The following is a 19,389-nucleotide window of genomic DNA, read 5'->3' on the forward strand; positions in this document are numbered from 1 at the left end:
CTATCAATTCTGAATCTTTACCTGTTATTCCCAAAATTATATAATGGAACCTCTCTTAAAGGACCCTCTAGGTGAGAATATTCACTTTGTAGTACTGTTTAGTTGCTGCATTCAGCAACACATTAGAGCAAATATTAAAGCTGATATGATTGTTTACATTATGATCAACAATACAAAAGGAAAAGATGTACGGACTACTAGAGGTGGCCATTAGCTGCTTGTTTCTTAATATACAAGTCCAATAATTTCATCTGTAAAGTTGTGATGATGATGTCACTGCAACTATGGCAGCAGTGAGACTCACCTGAGATATGGAAAGTTTAGAGAGGTGTGGTTTGAGCTCCTCCCCCATGACAGTATGCAAGGAGACCATACAGAAGACACCGACTTTTCTTACAGCACTCTCATTATGGGAGAATACCTGTATAGGTGAATGTACTTATTTTTTACCGCTACTGAAATAGAATACATACTAGAAAAGACACTGTACCTGATCAGCCCACCTTTATTAAGGTTAACTGTTAATATTTGAGTTATCAAAACTACACATAGCTATATAGCTACCTATATCACTCAATTTATGAGCCTTCTCTACTAACAATCTTCTCAATAGCATAGAGCTATGGTTGCAAACAAGCTATACACCTTATTGACCATATATAGTTCAAAGTTCAATTATGTACTAATTAGTGCCTAATCAAGTTAATAAAGACAAACTACATGGTCTGCTGTAGTAGATCCAACCTACCAGATTATTAGTTACAAAGGCCACACCTATTGGATTTTATGTTGCGCAGGCCCAACGGTTTTTTTCATAACTATAAAATGATAAATGCACGTGATACGTGTTCCAATATTGCTTTGAACTCGTGAACATGGCTAAGTGTCATTGAAAAGAAGAGCTAGAAGTCATACAGCATTCAAAAATAGTCCAGTGCAATTGGGAAGACTCTTGGTGATTTTTCAAGTCATACAGCACATAAAGGAAAATTTTGAAAGTGGAAGTCACCCAGAATGATTGGTTTTTGAATACCCACGAGGTTTGCTTATAGCTATGTAGCTAGCGTTATATTAAATTGAATCATGTTTGTTATATGAATGCTATACAGTAGAACACTTTTATTGAAATGGTATTATCAACTTGTGTTTAATAGGTATACCAGCTGTGATGCTTTTTAACTTTACATCAGATAATAGCATTGAAAAGACCATCAATATCATTATCAAAATGAACCTACCTACTCTAATTTTTCAAGGTTTTGCCCACGCAACATAAGATCCAATAGGTATGACCAAACAAGCATTAGGAGGTTTCACAAGGTCACAACCGTTTCCATTACACTTCTTAACATTAACAGCTGAACATAACAAGTAACCCCACCCCATTATATAGTCTTGATAGAATGGTAGTAGCTACTGTATAGTAGAGATCATGAAGATTTGTGCTTTCCTCACTCAAAAACCAATCTCAATTTTCCTTCACAACAACTTGGCAGTATCATCTCACCTCCAAAATGCTTCTGGTGGTTACTACAGGATCATACAGTAATTTCTACCATTAACTGATGCATTATGATACATGATTAGACATCCCAATAATTTGGAGACCACATTAGCTAGGCCTCATAATTCCTTTACTAGCTTAAAATTCTGTTAAAGAAGATTGTTGCTACAGTTAGATAAGATGGGTGGAGCTACCAAACACCACCAGCTTACATATTTTAACAGTTTGATTATCCATAGCAACATGAGGTGTGACTCACTCTGCAACATTGGACCAGAACTGGATGGGGCTCCATTAGTGCAGCCAATGGTGGGAAGATGTCTTCTCCATTTCTACTCACCTAAACAGTGCCCAACAAGTGAACTAGACAATCAGCACATCACTACTACTAACCTCATTTGTTGCAATAAGCATTCAACACTTTGATGATATTCATTTCAGTATAATCCAACCCACAATCAAAACTTTGAGCACAACCTGTGATCACTTTAAGTACTGTTCAGTACAGAATAAACATGATACACCTTTTGGTTCATGTGATCCAAAATGAGGTCAGGTAAGAATGAGAGTTAACCATCTCCATTCCCATTCTGAGAGACTGTAAAAGATCATATTTGAGCAGTGTTCAATTGATTGTAATCTTGGAACTGTTGGCATGGTGACATGGTTGCCAAGGAAATTCGAACTACAAGAACTACCCCTTCCTATGACCACTTTGACTTCTCATCATTCTACTACTAGGTAGACTTAATCCAGGGGTTCCCTTTTGTTCAGTCCTGCCCACAGACCTCGTATTGTACTAGTACTGTTCTCAGGGTGGGCTCAGCTGAACTGTTTTTAGTGGATGTGGCTTGCTGGGTGTTTCTCCTCAGTATTCTAGTGGGTGTAGGATTGGGAGGGGGGTGGGGGAATCAACAATTATTTCGTTATGGTGTGGTTGGTCTATTGAGTGTCAATAGATTAGATAGTGAGGGAGATTTCCTGCAGTTGATTGGTGTGGTTGGGTATAATAACAAGAGGATCATTATACCAGTCACCATGGTAATCACTCACTGTTTTTTTTTTGTGGTCTGGTGTGGGTGGGAGTGGCTGATTTGGTTGTGGAAAGTGGTGGAGCCTTCAGTGGTTGTGGCTAAATAATCAGTCACTAAAATAATGAGAACACTCAAACACTGTCTTTCATGGTGTAGAACTGCCTACCTTGTACCAGCTTGTGACAAATTAGAGGGTTCCCTTCCATCACAGCTACTAATTGTCTGTATGTAGTAGTTCTTGCTGCATCCTGTAGTCATAACAACTGAATAACTGGCGGTCTCCAGAAACTATGGTTACCTGTAGAGGCTGTGGCAAACATGAAATGATGGCTGGTTTTTCAATCACTGATGTCATCTTCAATAGAGCACTTAACTCACATGACTCTAAAGAAACCAGCAATAAGAAATACTCCAGCCAAGCCAGTTTAACCTGTTTAACAACTCATTTAATAATACCCACCAGCTATTAAACTCATCACCTTATTGTTCATAAGTTGAGATGGGTCCGTCAAGATACGACACATTGTATGGAACTCAGTTACCATCACGAGCAAATGTCGTCCTGTAAACATGGTAGTGAGTTGTTGGACCATGCCAGTATGGGTAGTGAAAGACAAGTGTGCATTACCCGGTATGTGGGAACCAAAATCATGTGATCTTCATGTACCTGTAACCTGCAGATTCTTTTTTTGTTGTGGACATTCCCTCAGATATGTGACTGGATCTGCAAAAAACCAGTGTCCATAATTTCAAGTCATTTTTGAATCCCCTTTCTTTTATCTACATAGCTAAAGGAATGGTCATACAAAGTTTTAGCCACAGAAGCCAACAGCTTTAGCACTACAAAGTGGTAACAACAGAAAGATTGATTTGTACAGTGATAATATGTGAGGGGGCATAGGAAAAGGGACCTATAGCAGTTGGTCATGGAATTTGAGTTATGCTAATCAAAGAATTCTACAACTTGCCAACTATTCATATTTCAAATTTCAGGTCAATACTGTTTCATGAAGTTATAAAGAATTTAAATACAAGTGTACTTTCCTAATGTATGTAATTTACTATAATAACCTAACAATAAACGGAAATTTACTGAGTTTTACTCAACAGTTTAAAAAGTCTCTAGGTCCCTTTTCCTATGCCCCCTCACATATGGAAAACAAACTACAGATGCAAATTTACCAGAGGAGGTTGGACGCGATTTAAGCGCCCCTGAAACAAATTATGCGAAATTCATTTTATTGAAGAGGTTTATACATCGATCTCAGTTTAATTCGGTAAAGTATCATTGTTCTGATTATAGAGTATGTACGTGACAATTCTGGAGAAGTTCTACACACCAAACCGCAACTTATTAATTTCACCCCAATCACCAAGCGCTTTTACAAAACACGTGAAGCCCCATCCGATTATCTAATCAACCCCAGTCAACCCCATCGTTTTCCAAATTTGTACTAGGACTATTCAGGGTCACGTGAAATACCAAATAAAAGAATGCAATTAAGAGCAATATATTTATGTGGCGCTTAGAGCGCGTCCAACCTCTTCTGCAAATTTACAAATGCAGCTTTGTATGGATATGTAACTTTCACCATCACATTTCCCATGAACAGGTATATCCATATATCGCTGGGCTTACAGGTCCTTCCTATGACCAGGGCAAAGGTGAAAACTAAGAGAAAAAGATGAGTGAAACACGTTTCTACCATGATGTAAACTAACACTTATATCTTCCATCACTGACATGAAACATCACTTTTGAATGTGATCATACCAAGTTTTTTGTTGTTAGCACCTTCCTTCAAGGCAAAACAAGTGCTCAATATTTTTAAAATTGTGTTTAATGCATTCTAACTGTAAACTTACATATGCTTGCACGAACATATGGGACTCTTGCAGATCCAGTCACATAATATTATAAGCCCAAAAGTTATATAACTTGACAGTGCTCATAAAATCTAAAACATACATGTCTCACATGTACTGTAATATGCTTTACACATGGCTAGACAGAATAGCTCAGCCATAAAGAGAGGTTATAGAATTCCAATACAGCAAAACAAATTATCAAAGGTGGCTGTAAAATTTAACATCACAACTACACACCCACAGCTCACCTGACCATACCCATTAACTTCTGAGCTACTGAAGACAGATTGTCCCCACCTTGTTTGTGGATCAGTCATAGTAAAAAAGACAAATAGCTAACCATCAAGACTTTGTGTCTTCAGCTCAACAAATGCAATCAGCACATCAAAGAATGTTGTGTGGGAACTGGTAACCATGGTGTTACAAATAGTGTAATGTCTGCAGGGCTGTCTATAGTAACAACTGCTCCTAAGAACAAGACACTTATGAAAGAGATCTCTGAAGCTTCCAATAGTAGCTGTAGTTGAGCAATCCTATTGCTTCTCAAGCCCTTCGTACACTGACTACTGAGGCATACTGTAAGTATGTCCTATACAACAGGAAGTGATGTCATCAAACATGTAGATACAGGAAGTGATGCAACTAAATTATAATTGTATACAATGTCACAATTCACTGTGCCCATGTACTGCTTGTGTTCTGTACTGCTGCTAATATGTCAGGCTCAATAGCTATGAGTGTTGCTAATTTCTTCAAAAGATGACATGAAGTACCTTACTGGACCTGTGGCAGCCAGTCCTTACCTCAGCTGATTGGGTGGTCTTTGTGAATTCTTCCTTTCCTCCTACAGGTGATGTTGACTAGTGTCCAGTGACCAATCAGAAATTAGAGATCATGTAATATATATAGCTACAACATAAATTATGACATAAATGAAACGTTACAGAGATTCAATAATGTCATGACAGGGCCTGAGATTATGTTTGACAAACCATGTTATGTGGTTGGACTTACTCAATACTTCAGACATTAGCCAGAAGTGATCGGATGTCTGACCACAATTTCAGGTTCTGTTGTGATAGTGATAATGTGAAACTACAAGCAAAACATCATCAAATTGAAAAGGTAGACTTCACCATAGGAATGTTTTCCCTGTACTATAGCTACCCATGGTTGGCAGAAGTCATTTGACGGAGAGGATGGTGAAACTGATGAGCATACAGAGATGATAAACCCTTTGGAACCTACAGAGAGACTAGGGTAATGGCTCAAAGTTACACTGCATGGAGTGGATGTCAGCAAGCTACATGATGAAATTTATGACGCTACTATTTCACTAGTTACCCTGTGCTGTGTGTTGGAGATTGTTCCACTCGCCAAATGCTTCATGCTGTCCCATTGTGTTAGCCCTTAAATCGATTACTGTTCTAGTTGCCCATCTTTGATGGGAAACTTGAACAGGGAAACTTGAACAATCTTTCTGTGTCTACGCTGAGTAAAATTGACAGACGGTCATGACTCAGGCCCGTAACCAGGATTTGTGAGAGGGGGTTCAACTTTGACATGGTAGGCGTTCATGGACCCAGATCTTAGCTGTGTAAAGGTGCGGCTTAGCTCCACTTTAGTTAACACCTCAAAACAGCCTTCAGTGCCCTACATATAGCCCCTCCCTACCTTTCGGGTGCTCATGTCATATATGCCAGCTTAAAACATAACTTTTAAAAAAAGAGGTAATCCTGGAGGGGGGGGGGGGGTTTGTCCGAACCATTCGAACCCCCCTCCATGGTTACGGGCCTGTGACTTGCTTTGAAAGATCTAATGTGGATGACATTTCTATACATAAAGACCAATCTATTGATTTGCGGTGGGAACAAAACAAAATTACCAGTCCAAAAGAAGAGAAAAATACAAGAAACAGGTAGCTAGCCGCAGACGTTTGTATAAATTTTTATTCCAATGCATATGTATTAAAACATGTTGAATGCTTAACATGCTTATATCTCTCCTTCAACCAATCATTTCAGTCCAGCTGCAGCAATGTTATGGACACACCATCTGCCTCTATTCCATCTAACATTTTGCAGTTCTAATCAGCAATACCAAATTCCTGTAGTGCACTCTGCCAACATTCAAATAGGCTTTTAGCATTACTCTCTGGCCTGGAAATTGTAAAATACTCCTTTCTAGATCAACCATTTTATTAACATCATGCCACTGAACAAGAAACAATTTATTGTCAGGTCTGTTGATCCATCCTTAGTTCTAAGAACTTTGTGTGGTCAGTTTTCAACTGATAAGCTTGCAGAAAGCATTCCCTACATTGTCATTACATATAAAATATTTTATGACTAATTTCTAGGTTACAGATGGCTGTGCATCAAGCTTATTGACGGCTCACCAGTTTAGCAGTAATAAAACATAGCATGATGATGTTGATCACTATAAGTGTGATCTCTGATGTTAACAGAGTCCACACCGACTACCATTTTTTCACTGTAGTGTTGTATGGTGTCATCAAGATTCTGCACTAAGCTGGACTTAACTATTTGATTATTTTATTATATCAGCTAATAATGATGTAATATAATTAAACTCACGTGATGTACCCTATAAAAGTTGTGTCTCTGTACAATTCATTGGTCCTGTCAATAATAATCAGCTGTTACAGTGAACTTTCAGCTTGTCTTCGTGACAAAGTGGCACAGTGAGCAGGGTACATTCACGATGTCAGGACCCATTTGAAGGCTTATAGGACCAGCAAAGTCCCGGGTACAACGAGCTATTGAAGAAGCAAACATTCTTCTACAAACTGGACTTGATGGAGAAGACCTGGATAAGGACGAAATGGATGCAGAAACCTTAATGAACAGGTTGACGCTTAACGTATCGATGCTGGAGAGACTGGACCAGAATAATGAAGGACTTGAAAGGCGAAGCGAAAGCTACCGATGAAAAGGAATATGCGCGTGCCGCTGAAGGAGATGAAGGATTTATTGAAGCTATCATCACTGGAAATGAAGTAGTTGCCAGACTGAAAGCTAGAATAACATTTATTTCTCGAAAACGTGACAAGGTTAACCTGGAAGCCAGTCGTGTATCGACCTTGACCTCTTCTCAGGCAGGCATGATTGAATACGCAGCAGTACAAGCATCATGTACAGCAGTTCAAGAGAGTTTATCTTTAACACAGTTGACCCCTCGAACTTTAGATACATCCTTATCAGCTGATACAGCAATGCGTCTTCCAAAACTTCACCTGCCAAACTTTGATGGAAATATTTTGAAATGGCCTGAATTTTGGGATGTTTTCGAATCGTTTGTGGACAAACAAAATATTGCTAAAGTGTTGAAGTTAAGTTATTTGAAGGGAGCCCTTCGTGGAGCAGCCTTTACAGCTATTTCGGGAATTGCGCTCACTAATGATAATTATGATGTGGCTGTTACTCTATTGAAGTAGAAGTTTGGAAGGCCAGATTCTATTATTGAGATACTTTATTCTAAGCTTCAGCATTTATCAACAGCATCACAGAGATTTAATGATATTAAGAGAACGTATGAAAATATTGAGAGGATTCTTCGGCAATTGGAATCACAGGGAGAGAATGTTAATGGCCAGAAGATATTGATTCATCAGATTCTTAGTAAGTTTCCTCTTGATGTTATTTTGAAGTTAGAGGATACCAAAACATTTGGCCAAGTGTGGACAATGGAACTGTTGCGAAAGTTACTAAGTCAGTATGTGGAAATGCAGGAGAATGCTCAGAGACACTTTGCTAACATTAAAGGATATGTACGTAACTGGAGTAAGGGATGGTGAAAGTCGTCAAGGTTATCAGAGGTATAATCGATACCCGAATGATCATAACAGGGATACAAAACCATCCTCAGCTTCTGTGGAAACCTTTACAACTAATGTTTAAAGGAGAGGTAAATTTGTGTATAATCCTTGTGTATTTTGTCAAGGTGAGCATTTTAATGATGAGTGTGATCAATATAGAGAGTTGTCTGATCGTAAGCAACGATTGCTCAGTCAAGGACGATGTTTTCTGTGTTTGAAGACTGGCCATGTGTTTAGAGATTGTTCATTTGTTCAGAAGAGTGGATGTTATTACTGTGGGAAGAGGAGACATCATAATCGGGCTATTTGCCCACAGAGGTTTGGAAATTCGGCTCAACCTCAACCTCAACCGAAGAGTGAAAATGTAGTTGTAACACCTACTCAACTAGACGATAATGAAGCAGAGAAAGTGGAAGTCTTAAACTCCACAAGTGTTCAAACCCAGACATTGGTCAGTTCTGGTGAGCGGGTTTTACTTCAGACTGCTATAGTCCCAGTGCAGTCAAGTGATAAAAGGAAGACTATCTTAGTCAAGGTACTTCTTGATAGTGCCAGCCATCGCTCCTTTATGACTGAAAAGTTAGCAAAACAATTACAGTTAACCCCACAGTACAAGGATTCATTATCAGTTTCAACCTTTGCTGCTAGGAAGCCACAAGATGTGAGTACATAATTATGTTGTTGAGTTTAATGTAATAACAAAGGACAAATGTTGTATGCATTTTCACACCAATGTCATTGAACAAATAACAGGACCAATTCAAAGAGGACCTCTACAACCTGCAGACATGGATTTTCTGAGGTCCATTTCAACTGATAGATTGGTTGATTCTATTCCTACTGTAGGAAACTCAGAACCATATGCTGTGGATCTATTGATAGGTTCGGATTATTTTTGGTCAGTTGTTGGTATGGAGAAGATAGTGTTACAATCAGGACTGTTCCTTATATCATCTAAGATTGGTTATATTTTAATTGGAAGTTACCTGGATCCCATGAGCTGTCAGAAGGGGATACCCGTATCATCATGCCTTGTCATGACACAAGTTAACTGTGTTGTACCAGCAATGAATTTGTTGTCATCTGCTGATAGCCCAGTCACTGGGAATCCTAATGTTGAGGATCTCTGGAACTTGGAAACAATTGGTATTGTAGAGTACATTACCAATGATGATAGAGCCCTGGAACAGTTTAACAAGTCAATTTATTGTGAGAATGGAAGATATTATGTTACTTGGCCTTGGAAGTGTGAGTATCCTGATCTTCTGGAAAATTTTGATGTTGCTATGAGTAGGATGATCGAGGTCTTTAGCAAAACGTTTTGAAAGGGATAAAGATCTTATAATGAGGTACAATGAAGTTATTCAAAGTCAGATAGAACAAGGAGTGGTGGAAAGAGTAGTTGAAGATAAGAAAGAAACTTTAAAACATTATCTGCCTCACCACCCAATTTTGACACCTACTAAGAACACTACGAAATTACAAGTGGTGTATGATGCATCAGTGAAGTCTAAGAAAGGAGCTAAAAGTCTCAATGAGTGTTTGTATCGTGGACCAGTACTTCTACCAGATCTTTGTGGAATTTTATTTCAACTATGACTTCATCCCATAGCAGTACTTGCCGATATCGAGAAGGCCTTTTTGCAAGTGGGCATTCAGGAACCAGACAGAGATGTGACAAGGTTCTTATGGTTTAAAGATGTTGATGATGTGAGAGTGTCAGAATATGATGTATACAGATTTTGCCGTGTTCTGTTTGGGATCATCTGTAGCCCATTTTTGTTAGCCGGAACAGTTAAGTTTCATTTGAAACAGTTTAGAACTCCAGTTGCTCAGTCTATTGGTGATAATATATATGTTGACAATGTGATGCTGGGAGCTACATCAGTTGAACAAGCCTACAAAATTTATGTGGAGTCTAAAGAAATTTTTTAAAAGGCATGTATGAATTTAAGAGAGTGGATGTCTAATTCTACTGAGTTTTTGAATTTGTTACCAACTGCTGAGAGATCAGAAGGACGTGTTGCGAAGGCCTTTGGGATAGTGTGGAATTGTACAGATGACCTTTTACAAATTCAAGGTATCACTCTTTCTGATGAAGATGTAACACCTACTAAAAGGGAAGTGTTGAAAGTTATTGGTAAGATTTTTGATCCTTTAGGCTTGGTTACTCCTGTGTTGTTCTATGGCAAGGTATTTATCCAAGAATTGTGGAAAGAGGGACTAACATGGGATGAACCATTACCTGAGATGTTACACAAAAGATGGAACAGTGTCTTGAAGAAGTTGAAGCTAATCTCACAATTGAAGGTACCTCGTTTTATTAGTCATGTGAGTGATACTTGTAACTATAAACTTGTTGTGTTTTGTGATGCCTCTAAAAGGGCATATGCCACAGTGGTTTCAAGACACACGATAGTGTGTCGTGCGGCCCAAGAAGCCGGCGCGTAACACCCGTGAGTATATTGACAGGAAGAAAGAAAACGCAATTTTCGCACCTCCGTAGCTCTGTGCTTCCTTGATGAAACAAGACGATTTTTGCTGTGGACATGCCCCCCAACTGCAGCACTCCACATTCCAAATTTGAGCGAAATCGCTTCGCGCGTTCCCGAGATATGCGACTTCAAAAATTGGCTCAGTTTCTTCGTTTTTTTTTTCTTCTTATTTTTCTTTTTCTTGTCGCACACTTACAAAAACTGCTATAAAACTCGCACGCCATATCCGATTGCCTTGAAATTTGGCACAAAGAAGGGGGATATAAAGGCGCATCTCGGTACCAACTTTGGCTGGAATACGATAAACAGACAAAGAGTTATGAGCGATTATTCACGAAAAATAACACCAATATGTTGTCACGCCTACAGGGTAAACCGCGTAGGGGAAGAAGCTGAAAATCGGTGGGTGAATAGGTTAACTATTGAACCTCAAACCTTTTGTGGTTTGAAAGAAATCGAGCTAAAAACCAGGTAGATACAACGAAAAAACCAACAATGTGTAACAATTACGCAATCGAGATTAGCTAATAAAAAACGACTGCTTGCCACGCCTACCAGGTAAACCGCTTGGGGTAATGCTTTGAAAATCGCTGTACAGATGGAGTTATCATCTTAGAAAGGCTCTTCAATGGTGTAGAAGAATCAGACTTAAAACCACGGAGTTATAACACGAAATCCAACTTAGTGTAGCAAGTGCGAGATCGAGATACTCTAATAGAGCAGTCATCCTAATAGAGCAGTCACCCGAAGAGAATTCAAGAGATCAGCTAGAAACAAGTAACCTGTATAGAGATCAGCTACAAACAAGTCACCCTGTAGAGAGATCAGCCACAAACAATTCACCCTGTAGAGAGATCAGCTAGAAGAAGTTACCTTGTAGGGAATTCATGCAACTATAGAAAGAGATAATTCAGCTAGAAGAAATCACCTTGTAGAGTTCAGCTACAAAGAAACCACAATGTAGAGAGTTCAGATACAAAGAAACCACCATGTAGAGAATTCGTTTACAAACAAGTCACCCTATAGAAAGATCAGCTAGAAGAAGTTACCTCGTAGAGAGTTCAGTTACAAAGAAACCACCATGTAGAGAATTCATTTACAAACTAGTGACCCTGTAGAGACATCAGCTAGAAGAAGTTACCTTGTAAAGAGTTCAGCTACATAGAAACCATTCTGTAAAGAGCTCAGCTGCAAACAAATCATCTGTACAGAATTCAGCTACAAACAAATCACCCTGTAGAGAGATCAGCTAGAAGAAGTTACCTTGTTGATAGTTCAGCTACAAAGAAACCATCATGTAGAGAGTTCAGCTACAAACAAATCTCCCTGTAGAGAGATCAGCTAGAAGAAGTTACCTTGTAGAGAGTTCAGCTTCAAACAAATCACCCTGTAGAAAGATCAGCTACAAACAAATCTCCCTGTAGAGAGATTACCTAGAAGAAGTTACCTTGTAGAGAGTTCAGCTACAAAGAAACCATCATGTAGAGAGTTCAGCTACAAACAAATCTCCCTGTAGAGAGATCAGCTAGAAGAAGTTACCTTGTAGAGAGTTCAGCTTCAAACAAATCACCCTGTAGAAAGATCAGCTAGAAGAGGTCACCTTGTAGAGAGTTCAGTTACAAAAAAAACCACCATGTAGAGAGCTCAGCTACAAACTAGTGACCTTGTAGAGACTTCAGCTAGAAGAAGTTACCTTGTAGATAGTTCAGCTACAAAGAAACCATTCTTTAAAGAGCTCAGCTGCAAACAAATCACCTGTAAAGAATTCAGCTACAAATAAATCACCCTGTAGAAAGATGAGCTAGAAAAAGTTACCTTGTAGAGAGTTCAGTTACAAAGAAACCACCATGTAGAGAATTCAGCTACAAACTAGTGACCCTGTAAAGACATCAGCTAGAAGAAGTTACCTTGAGAGAGTTCAGCTACAAAGAAACCATTATTTAAAGAGCTCAGCTGCAAACAAATCACCTATATAGAATTCAGCTACAAACAAACCACCCTGCATAGAGATCAGCTAGAAGAAGTTGCCTTGTAGAGAGTTCAGCTACAAAGAAACCACCATGTAGAGAGTTCAGCTGCAAAGAAATCACCCTGTATAAAATTCTGCCATGAACAAATTGCCCTGTAGAAAGATCAGTTAGAAGAAGTTACCTTGTAGAGAGTTCAGCTACAAAGAAACCATTCTGTAAAGAGCTCAGCTGCAAACAAATCACCTGTACAGAATTCAGCTACAAACAAATCACCCTGTAGAGAGATCAGCTAGAAGAAATTACTTTGTAGAGAGTTCAACTACAAAGAAACCACCATGTAGAGAGTTCAGCTGCAAAGAAATCATCCTGTAGAAAATACAGCCACAAACAAATTGCCCTGTAGAAAGATCAGTTAGATGAAGTTACCTTTTAGAAAGTTCAGCTACAAAGAAACCACCCTGTAGAGAGATCAGCTAGAAGAAGTTACCTTGTAGATCGTTCAGCTACAAACAAATCACCCTGTAGAGAGATCAGCTAGAAGAAGTTACCTTGTAGAGAGTTCAGCTACAAAGAAACCACCATGTAGAGAGCTCAGCTGCAAAGAAATCACCCTGTAGAAAATTCTGCCACAAACAAATTGCCCTGTAGAAAGATCAGTTAGAAGAAGTTACCTTTTAGAGAGTTCAGCTACAAAGAAACCATTCTGTAAAGAGCTCAGCTGCAAACAAATCACCTGTACAGAATTCAGCTACAAACAAATCACCCTGTGGAGAGATCAGCTAGAAGAAATTACCTTGTAGGGAGTGAAGCTACAAACAAATCACCCTATTGAAAAATCAGCTTGTAGAAGTCACCTTGTAAAAAGTTCAGTTACAAAGAAACCATTCTGTAAAGAGCTCAGCTGCAAACAAATCACCCTGTAGAGAGATCAGCTAGAAGAAGTTAACTTGTAGAGAGTTCAGCTACAAAGAAACCATCATTTAGAAAGTTCAGCTTCAAACAAATCACCTGTAGAGAGTTCAGCTACAAACAAATCTCCCTGTAGAGAGATCAGCTAGAAGAAGTTACTGTGAAGCTACAAACAAATCACCCTATTGAAAAATCAGCTAGAAGAAGTCACCTTGTAGAAAGTTCAGTTACAAAGAAACCACCATGTAGAGAGTTCAGCTACAAACTAGCCACCTTGTAGAGACATCAGCTAGAAAAGTTACCTTGTAGAGAGTTCAGCTACAAAGAAACTATTCTGTAAAGAGCTCAGCTGCAAACAAATCACCTGTACAGAATTCAGCTACAAACAAATCACCCTGTAGAGAGATCAGCTATAGAAGAAATTACTTTGAAGAGAGTTCAGCTACAAAGAAACCACCATGTAGAGAGTTCAGCTGCAAAGAAATCACCCTGTATAAAATTCTGCCACAAACAAATTTCCCTGTAGAAAGATCAGTTAGAAGAAGTTACCTTTTAGAGAGTTCAGCTACAAAGAAACCATTTTGTAAAGAGCTCAGCTGCAAATAAATCACCTGTACAGAATTCAGCTACAAACAAATCACCCTGTAGAGAGATCAGCTAGAAGAAATTACCTTGTAGATAGTTCAGCTACAAACAAATCACCCTGTAGAAAGATCAGTTAGAAGAAGTGACTTTGTAGAGAGTTCAGCTACAAAGAAACCATTCTGTAAAGAGCTCAGCTGCAAACAAATCACCTGTACAGAATTCAGCTACAAACAAATCACCCTGTAGAGAGATCAGCTAGAAGAAATTACATTGTAGATAGTTCAGCTACAAACAAATCACCCTGTAGAAAGATCAGTTAGAAGAAGTTACTTTGTAGAGAGTTCAGCTACAAAGAAACCATTTTGTAAAGAGCTCAGCTGCAAACAAATCACCTGTACAGAATTCAGCTATGAACAAATCACCCTGTAGAGAGATCAGCTAGAAGAAGTTACCTTGTAGATGGTTCAGCTACAAACAAATCTCCCTGTAGAGAGATCAGCTAGAAGAAATTACCTTGTAGAGACTTCAGCTACAAAGAAATCATCATGTGGAGAGTTCAGCTGCAAAGAAATCACCACTGCCCAAATTTCAAGGCAATAGCTCTTTCCAATCTGAAGTTATCAATTGTCAAAGTTGGCAAATTGGATGTGTGTGGAAGGCCCCTTTTCGCAAATCCGGTCCCATATGTATTATATATATAATTTGTACATTTACTGATAAAATATTTAAAGTATATCTACTTCATCTTTTCTTCTTCCTGTAGTAAAGAAAAAAAACATAGGTTAAAAAAGTCCCAAAGCTGGCCATAGGCCGGCTTTGGGGTATACAAATACAAAAAGAAATGAAATCTAATCCAAAACAGCCAAGCTGTAAAAAAAGTGTGCGGCCCTTGAAAAGGCTATGGTGAAAAAAGATGTGAAATCCAAGGTGGCGGCCAAGAAATGGCTGTGATGGTAGGTTAATGGTAAAAATTTTAATAACGACAATTCAGGTGAATTTTTGTGCCGCTTCACAAAATTTACCTGAATTGTCATTATTAAAATTTTTACCATTAACCTACCATCACAGCCATTTCTTGGCCGCCACCTTGGATTTCACATCTTTTTTCACCATAGCCTTTTCAAGGGCCGCACACTTTTTTTACAGCTTGGCTGTTTTGGATTAGATATCTTCATGCTGAGTATCAGGATAATGTTAAAGTTAATTTAGTGTTTTCATAACTGAGATTGGTATCGATTGATACAGAAAACAGCAAAAGGCCTAAGAAGGAAACTACTCTTCCACATTTAGAGTTATTGGTAGTGACTATTGGAGTTTGTGCTGCTAATTTTGTCACTAGGGAACTGAAGATCCCCTCTTTAAAACAAACAATCTGGACAGACTCTACCTGTGTTTTGTACTGGCTTCGAACTGACAAATCACTGTCATTGTTCATGGATATAACCGTGTGAAGGAAATTCAAAGGCATTTTATTATGTACCATCAGGTGAAAATCCAGCTGATCTTCCAACTCGGGGATTAGCAGTACCTGAGATTGAACAGTCGAGACTTTGGTAGAGTGGTCCAGAGTGGCACGTGATTCTTGGCCTAAGTGGCAACCTCCACAGCCAGTACTACAAGATGTGGAAGCAGAAACTAAGACTGGAAGATGCATTGCTGTATCAGCTGATAAGGATGTATCTAAAGTTCGAGGGGTCAACTGTGTTAAAGATAAACTCTCTTGAACTGCTGCATGTGATGCTTGTACTGCTGCGTGTTCAATCATGCCTGCCTGAGAAGAGGTCAAGGTCGATACATGACTGGCTTCCAGGTTAACCTTGTCGCGTTTTCGAGAAATAAATGTTATTCTAGCTTTCAGTCTGGCAACTACTTCATTTCCAGCGATGATAGCTTCAATAAATCCTTCATCTCCTTCAGCAGCACGCGCATATTCCTTTTCATCGGTAGCTTTCGCTTCGCCTTTCAAGTCCTTCATTATTCCGGTCCAGTCTTTGTTGTACCTCTCCAGCATCGATACGTTAAGCGTCAACCTGTTCATTGGAATGGATTCTAGACTTCGAATCTACAGCACGGCAATCGCACAATATCACACGAAAGCATATGGCCAAATGGTGGTGCTTACAATCTTTAATTGTGCCACCCCAGGAATAGGGTCTGCAGCTGTTTCACAATTAAGGCAAGTTATATGTTATCTCATAGAACAGTTTTTGGAATAACTGAGCTGTAGCTGCATGCAGAAGACCAATAATAACCATCTTGATTATAGTTTATTAATTTCATGAGTATTTACAAATATTTCTATTGTTACAATTGGGACAGCCATATGGCTGAATATAGCAGCAAATTGTTGGTGAATGATCAAAATCCTATTAGCTTGGAAATGGCCAATGGCCGACCATTATTTCTAGTAATGGGTTATGAACTCAAATCTAAAATTTGTACATCTTCCCCACCCCTCCCCATAAGTGTACCCACTAGTCACACAGTTCAATATCTGGTAGATTAGACATACTTGTTAACAATGAAGGACAGCACTCATAATACATGAGGCATTGGCCATTCAATACAACCTGTAACACAACATGTGACATAACACACTGGCACAGTAACACACTACTATACCTGAGAACCAGCAATGGCAGGTTGCTTCTCATCACCACAGTCATTCCCTTAGTGATGGTAACACTACATAAATCTGTTAGAAGCTAGGATGAGGAGACATTCTGTTACCTGCTACAATACTTTGCCTGAATTTTTCTTTCATTTTCTGTGATAACGATTTATTGCACTCAGCACCACCTAGAGTAGTGTCATAATGGGAGGGTAGTGAACAGTCATATGAGTCACCTTGTATTTGCCACTGTTAACCCAGAGACTTAGTTCTGCTATAAATCATTCCAGATCTTGTAACTTGCGAGGGTATTGTTCTTTGGGGTGGTGGTCCACTCTGCTGTCTGTAGTCATTGTACAAGATGGCTGTTTAGTAAGCAGTTCTCCTAGCAACAGATCACTTACTAGAGGTTCTCCTATAGTAACAGCAGTGTTGGGCAAGTTACTTTTTAAAAGTAACTAGTTACATATCACATATTACTTGCAACTGAACTATTTAGTTACAGTTACATATTATCCATAAAATAAAGTAACTATAATAATATTACATATTATATTACTTTGTGTCCACAGCCTTAAGTTGTCACGTGTGAAACTACCACCTTATCACGTGACATGATTGCATTGTTGGACAATGTGCAAATTTTGGTTATAAGTAAGAAGCTGGTGAATAAGCTTCATTCAGTAGGCTTCATTACTTCGTTGTGGCTAGGCGTTACTCAGTGGATCACTAACGAGATTAGTAACTTTGTTACTTGTAGTAATAATATTACGTAATATTAGATTCGTTACAGTAACAATATTACTTAGGTAATGCATTACATTTGTAAGTAAAGTAATTTGAGTTATATTACCTGTTTTTATAGCATATTTCGTTATATTACTTAGTTACCACAAAAGTAATAATATTACAGTTACTCCCAATGCTGAGTAACAGTACATACAGTAGCTGAACAATCTTATGCTTCCTTTGTCTCTGAATTCCCCCATAAATCTCACTTTGTCAAAATCCTCCAAATCAATAAAAAGTAAATCTTATCACTTTGTCCATGGCATTTATACACTCCAAACAAGTTTTACATGATCTTGGTAGAGGTGGACTTGGTACCAAAGTATATTCTAACCATAGATACTATGTTCTAACCCAAGAGCTCATGTTTGGCTATAAAACATACCTTGGACCAGGACTTAAGCAATATTTTTAGAGGGAATCCCTTTGGACCCCTGTATCAGTTCTCAACACTGGAAGATTTAAAAACAAAAAAATCGACTCGGAAAAAATTATATAATCTCACCCGGCACACTGTTTTCTCGATATAGATCTATATATTTTTGATGAAAAAAGCTCACCAAGGAACACGAGTTCTCTGCTTGATCTACTTTTGAATCTCGTCCTTCTCAGCCATGTCTCGAAAAAAACTCGCGAAAATATTACAGTAAACGTTACCTAGCGCGCCCATGTTTGCAGTGCACGTGATCACCGGGAGGGCGGATCCCCTCAGCTGCCTCAGTTGTAGTGTACGTGATCACCGGGAGGGCGGATCCCCCTTGAGATCCTCTCAGCTGCCTCAGGATACCATGGCAGAACCTCGGGCAGAACAGGCAGAAGGAGAGAAGAGAATTCCTACTGAGGTATGTGACTGTGTAGAATCATAGATATTAGGGTGGTACTTAGTCTCGCGGCGCCCGACCCTAAAAGAGGGTCTGGTGAAACTGTGTACAAAAAGTTTGGCGCTGCCGGAATGTTGGAAGCTCCAATCAGATCGCTCCATTTCAAATTGATTATGTAATGCGTACATTTCAAAAGATTCGCGGCTTACGGTTAATTACATCCGGTGACTCTGCCGCTTAAACTCATTGAGAAAACAACCATACAATTCTGTTGAATTCGTTTTACTGTTGAATAAATAAAGTAGCGCTATTAGTTTGGTGATGCTGTAAGCGGATCTGGTTGAATGGATGTTGTGACGTAAACAGTGCACTTACGTAACAGGTAAAACGTCATCCAATAAACATTCCAGAGCTCAAACTTTTTGTACACAGTTTCACCAGACCCACTTTTTAGGGTCGGGCGTCGCGAGACTAGGTGGTACTATAATATCATAGATCCTTTATACCCCGGGGTATAAAGGATCTATGATAATATCTATGGTAGAATGTATCAGAGCAGCTAATGAAGCAAAAAATACCAAAGCGCTTTGGCATACGGCACAGCGCAGAGATATAAATCTATGGTAAGGCCACTACAAATGGAGTTATTTCCCTCCCACACGTAGATTCTGTGTTGTCAACTTATTATTTATCACGTGATTATCTAGCAGTTGCACTCAGTTTGATTGCTAATTGATTGGTTGATTATCAGGTGCTATTTTTAGGATCATAACCCATCAAGCTTTTACTGTATATGTGACTGTTTTATCATACAGTGCATATTAGGGATCATGAAGAACTGGGCTTTTTCAGCCAAAAACATCACCCTAAAACCAGCCTTCCTTCATGACAGCTTGGCAGCATTGGTTACAAGCCCAAACCCTTCCACAATGTTTCTATGTAATTTTAAATTTTATGTTGAATG

General features: G+C 38.9%; 2 protein-coding genes across 17 annotated transcripts in view; one reads left to right on the forward strand and one right to left on the reverse strand.

Moving 5' to 3' along the window:
• Positions 1-69: 69 nt before the first annotated feature.
• Positions 70-18,267, reverse strand: LOC136268194 (CLIP-associating protein 2-like). 16 transcript variants are annotated; one of them, XM_066063457.1, is made up of 20 exons: positions 18,165-18,267; positions 17,052-17,230; positions 16,935-17,003; positions 16,827-16,889; positions 16,717-16,774; positions 5,422-7,236; positions 5,211-5,267; positions 4,656-4,996; positions 4,261-4,496; positions 4,131-4,210; positions 3,206-3,262; positions 3,018-3,100; positions 2,837-2,968; positions 2,705-2,786; positions 2,558-2,651; positions 1,898-2,485; positions 1,764-1,844; positions 1,382-1,530; positions 305-421; positions 238-251 (listed from the first exon to the last, which is right to left on the reverse strand). In XM_066063457.1, exons 10-16 carry the CDS (start codon positions 4,159-4,161, stop codon positions 2,431-2,433), a joined length of 534 nt encoding a protein of 177 aa, XP_065919529.1. In that variant the 5' UTR covers positions 4,162-4,210; positions 4,261-4,496; positions 4,656-4,996; positions 5,211-5,267; positions 5,422-7,236; positions 16,717-16,774; positions 16,827-16,889; positions 16,935-17,003; positions 17,052-17,230; positions 18,165-18,267; the 3' UTR covers positions 238-251; positions 305-421; positions 1,382-1,530; positions 1,764-1,844; positions 1,898-2,430. The 16 variants fall into 16 exon arrangements, 10 of the variants coding, with proteins under 10 accessions (XP_065919536.1, XP_065919537.1, XP_065919529.1 ...); XR_010706900.1 differs by lacking the exons at positions 4,131-4,210; positions 4,261-4,496; positions 5,422-7,236 and having other exon boundaries at positions 2,837-2,922; positions 4,656-5,251; XR_010706901.1 differs by lacking the exons at positions 4,131-4,210; positions 4,261-4,496; positions 5,422-7,236 and having other exon boundaries at positions 2,837-2,922; positions 3,167-3,262; positions 4,656-5,251.
• A 25-nt stretch (positions 18,268-18,292) lies between these two features.
• Positions 18,293-19,389, forward strand: part of LOC136268188 (uncharacterized) — a 53,453-nt gene continuing 52,356 nt past the window's right edge. Inside the window, exon 1 of the mRNA XM_066063449.1 lies at positions 18,293-18,446. Coding sequence (XP_065919521.1) covers positions 18,393-18,446 — 54 coding nt within the window. The 5' untranslated portion in view covers positions 18,293-18,392. The remainder of the gene's footprint in view (positions 18,447-19,389) is intronic.

This window comes from Dysidea avara, chromosome 10, assembly GCF_963678975.1.
Source record: "Dysidea avara chromosome 10, odDysAvar1.4, whole genome shotgun sequence".
Taxonomy (NCBI): Eukaryota; Metazoa; Porifera; class Demospongiae; order Dictyoceratida; family Dysideidae; genus Dysidea; species Dysidea avara.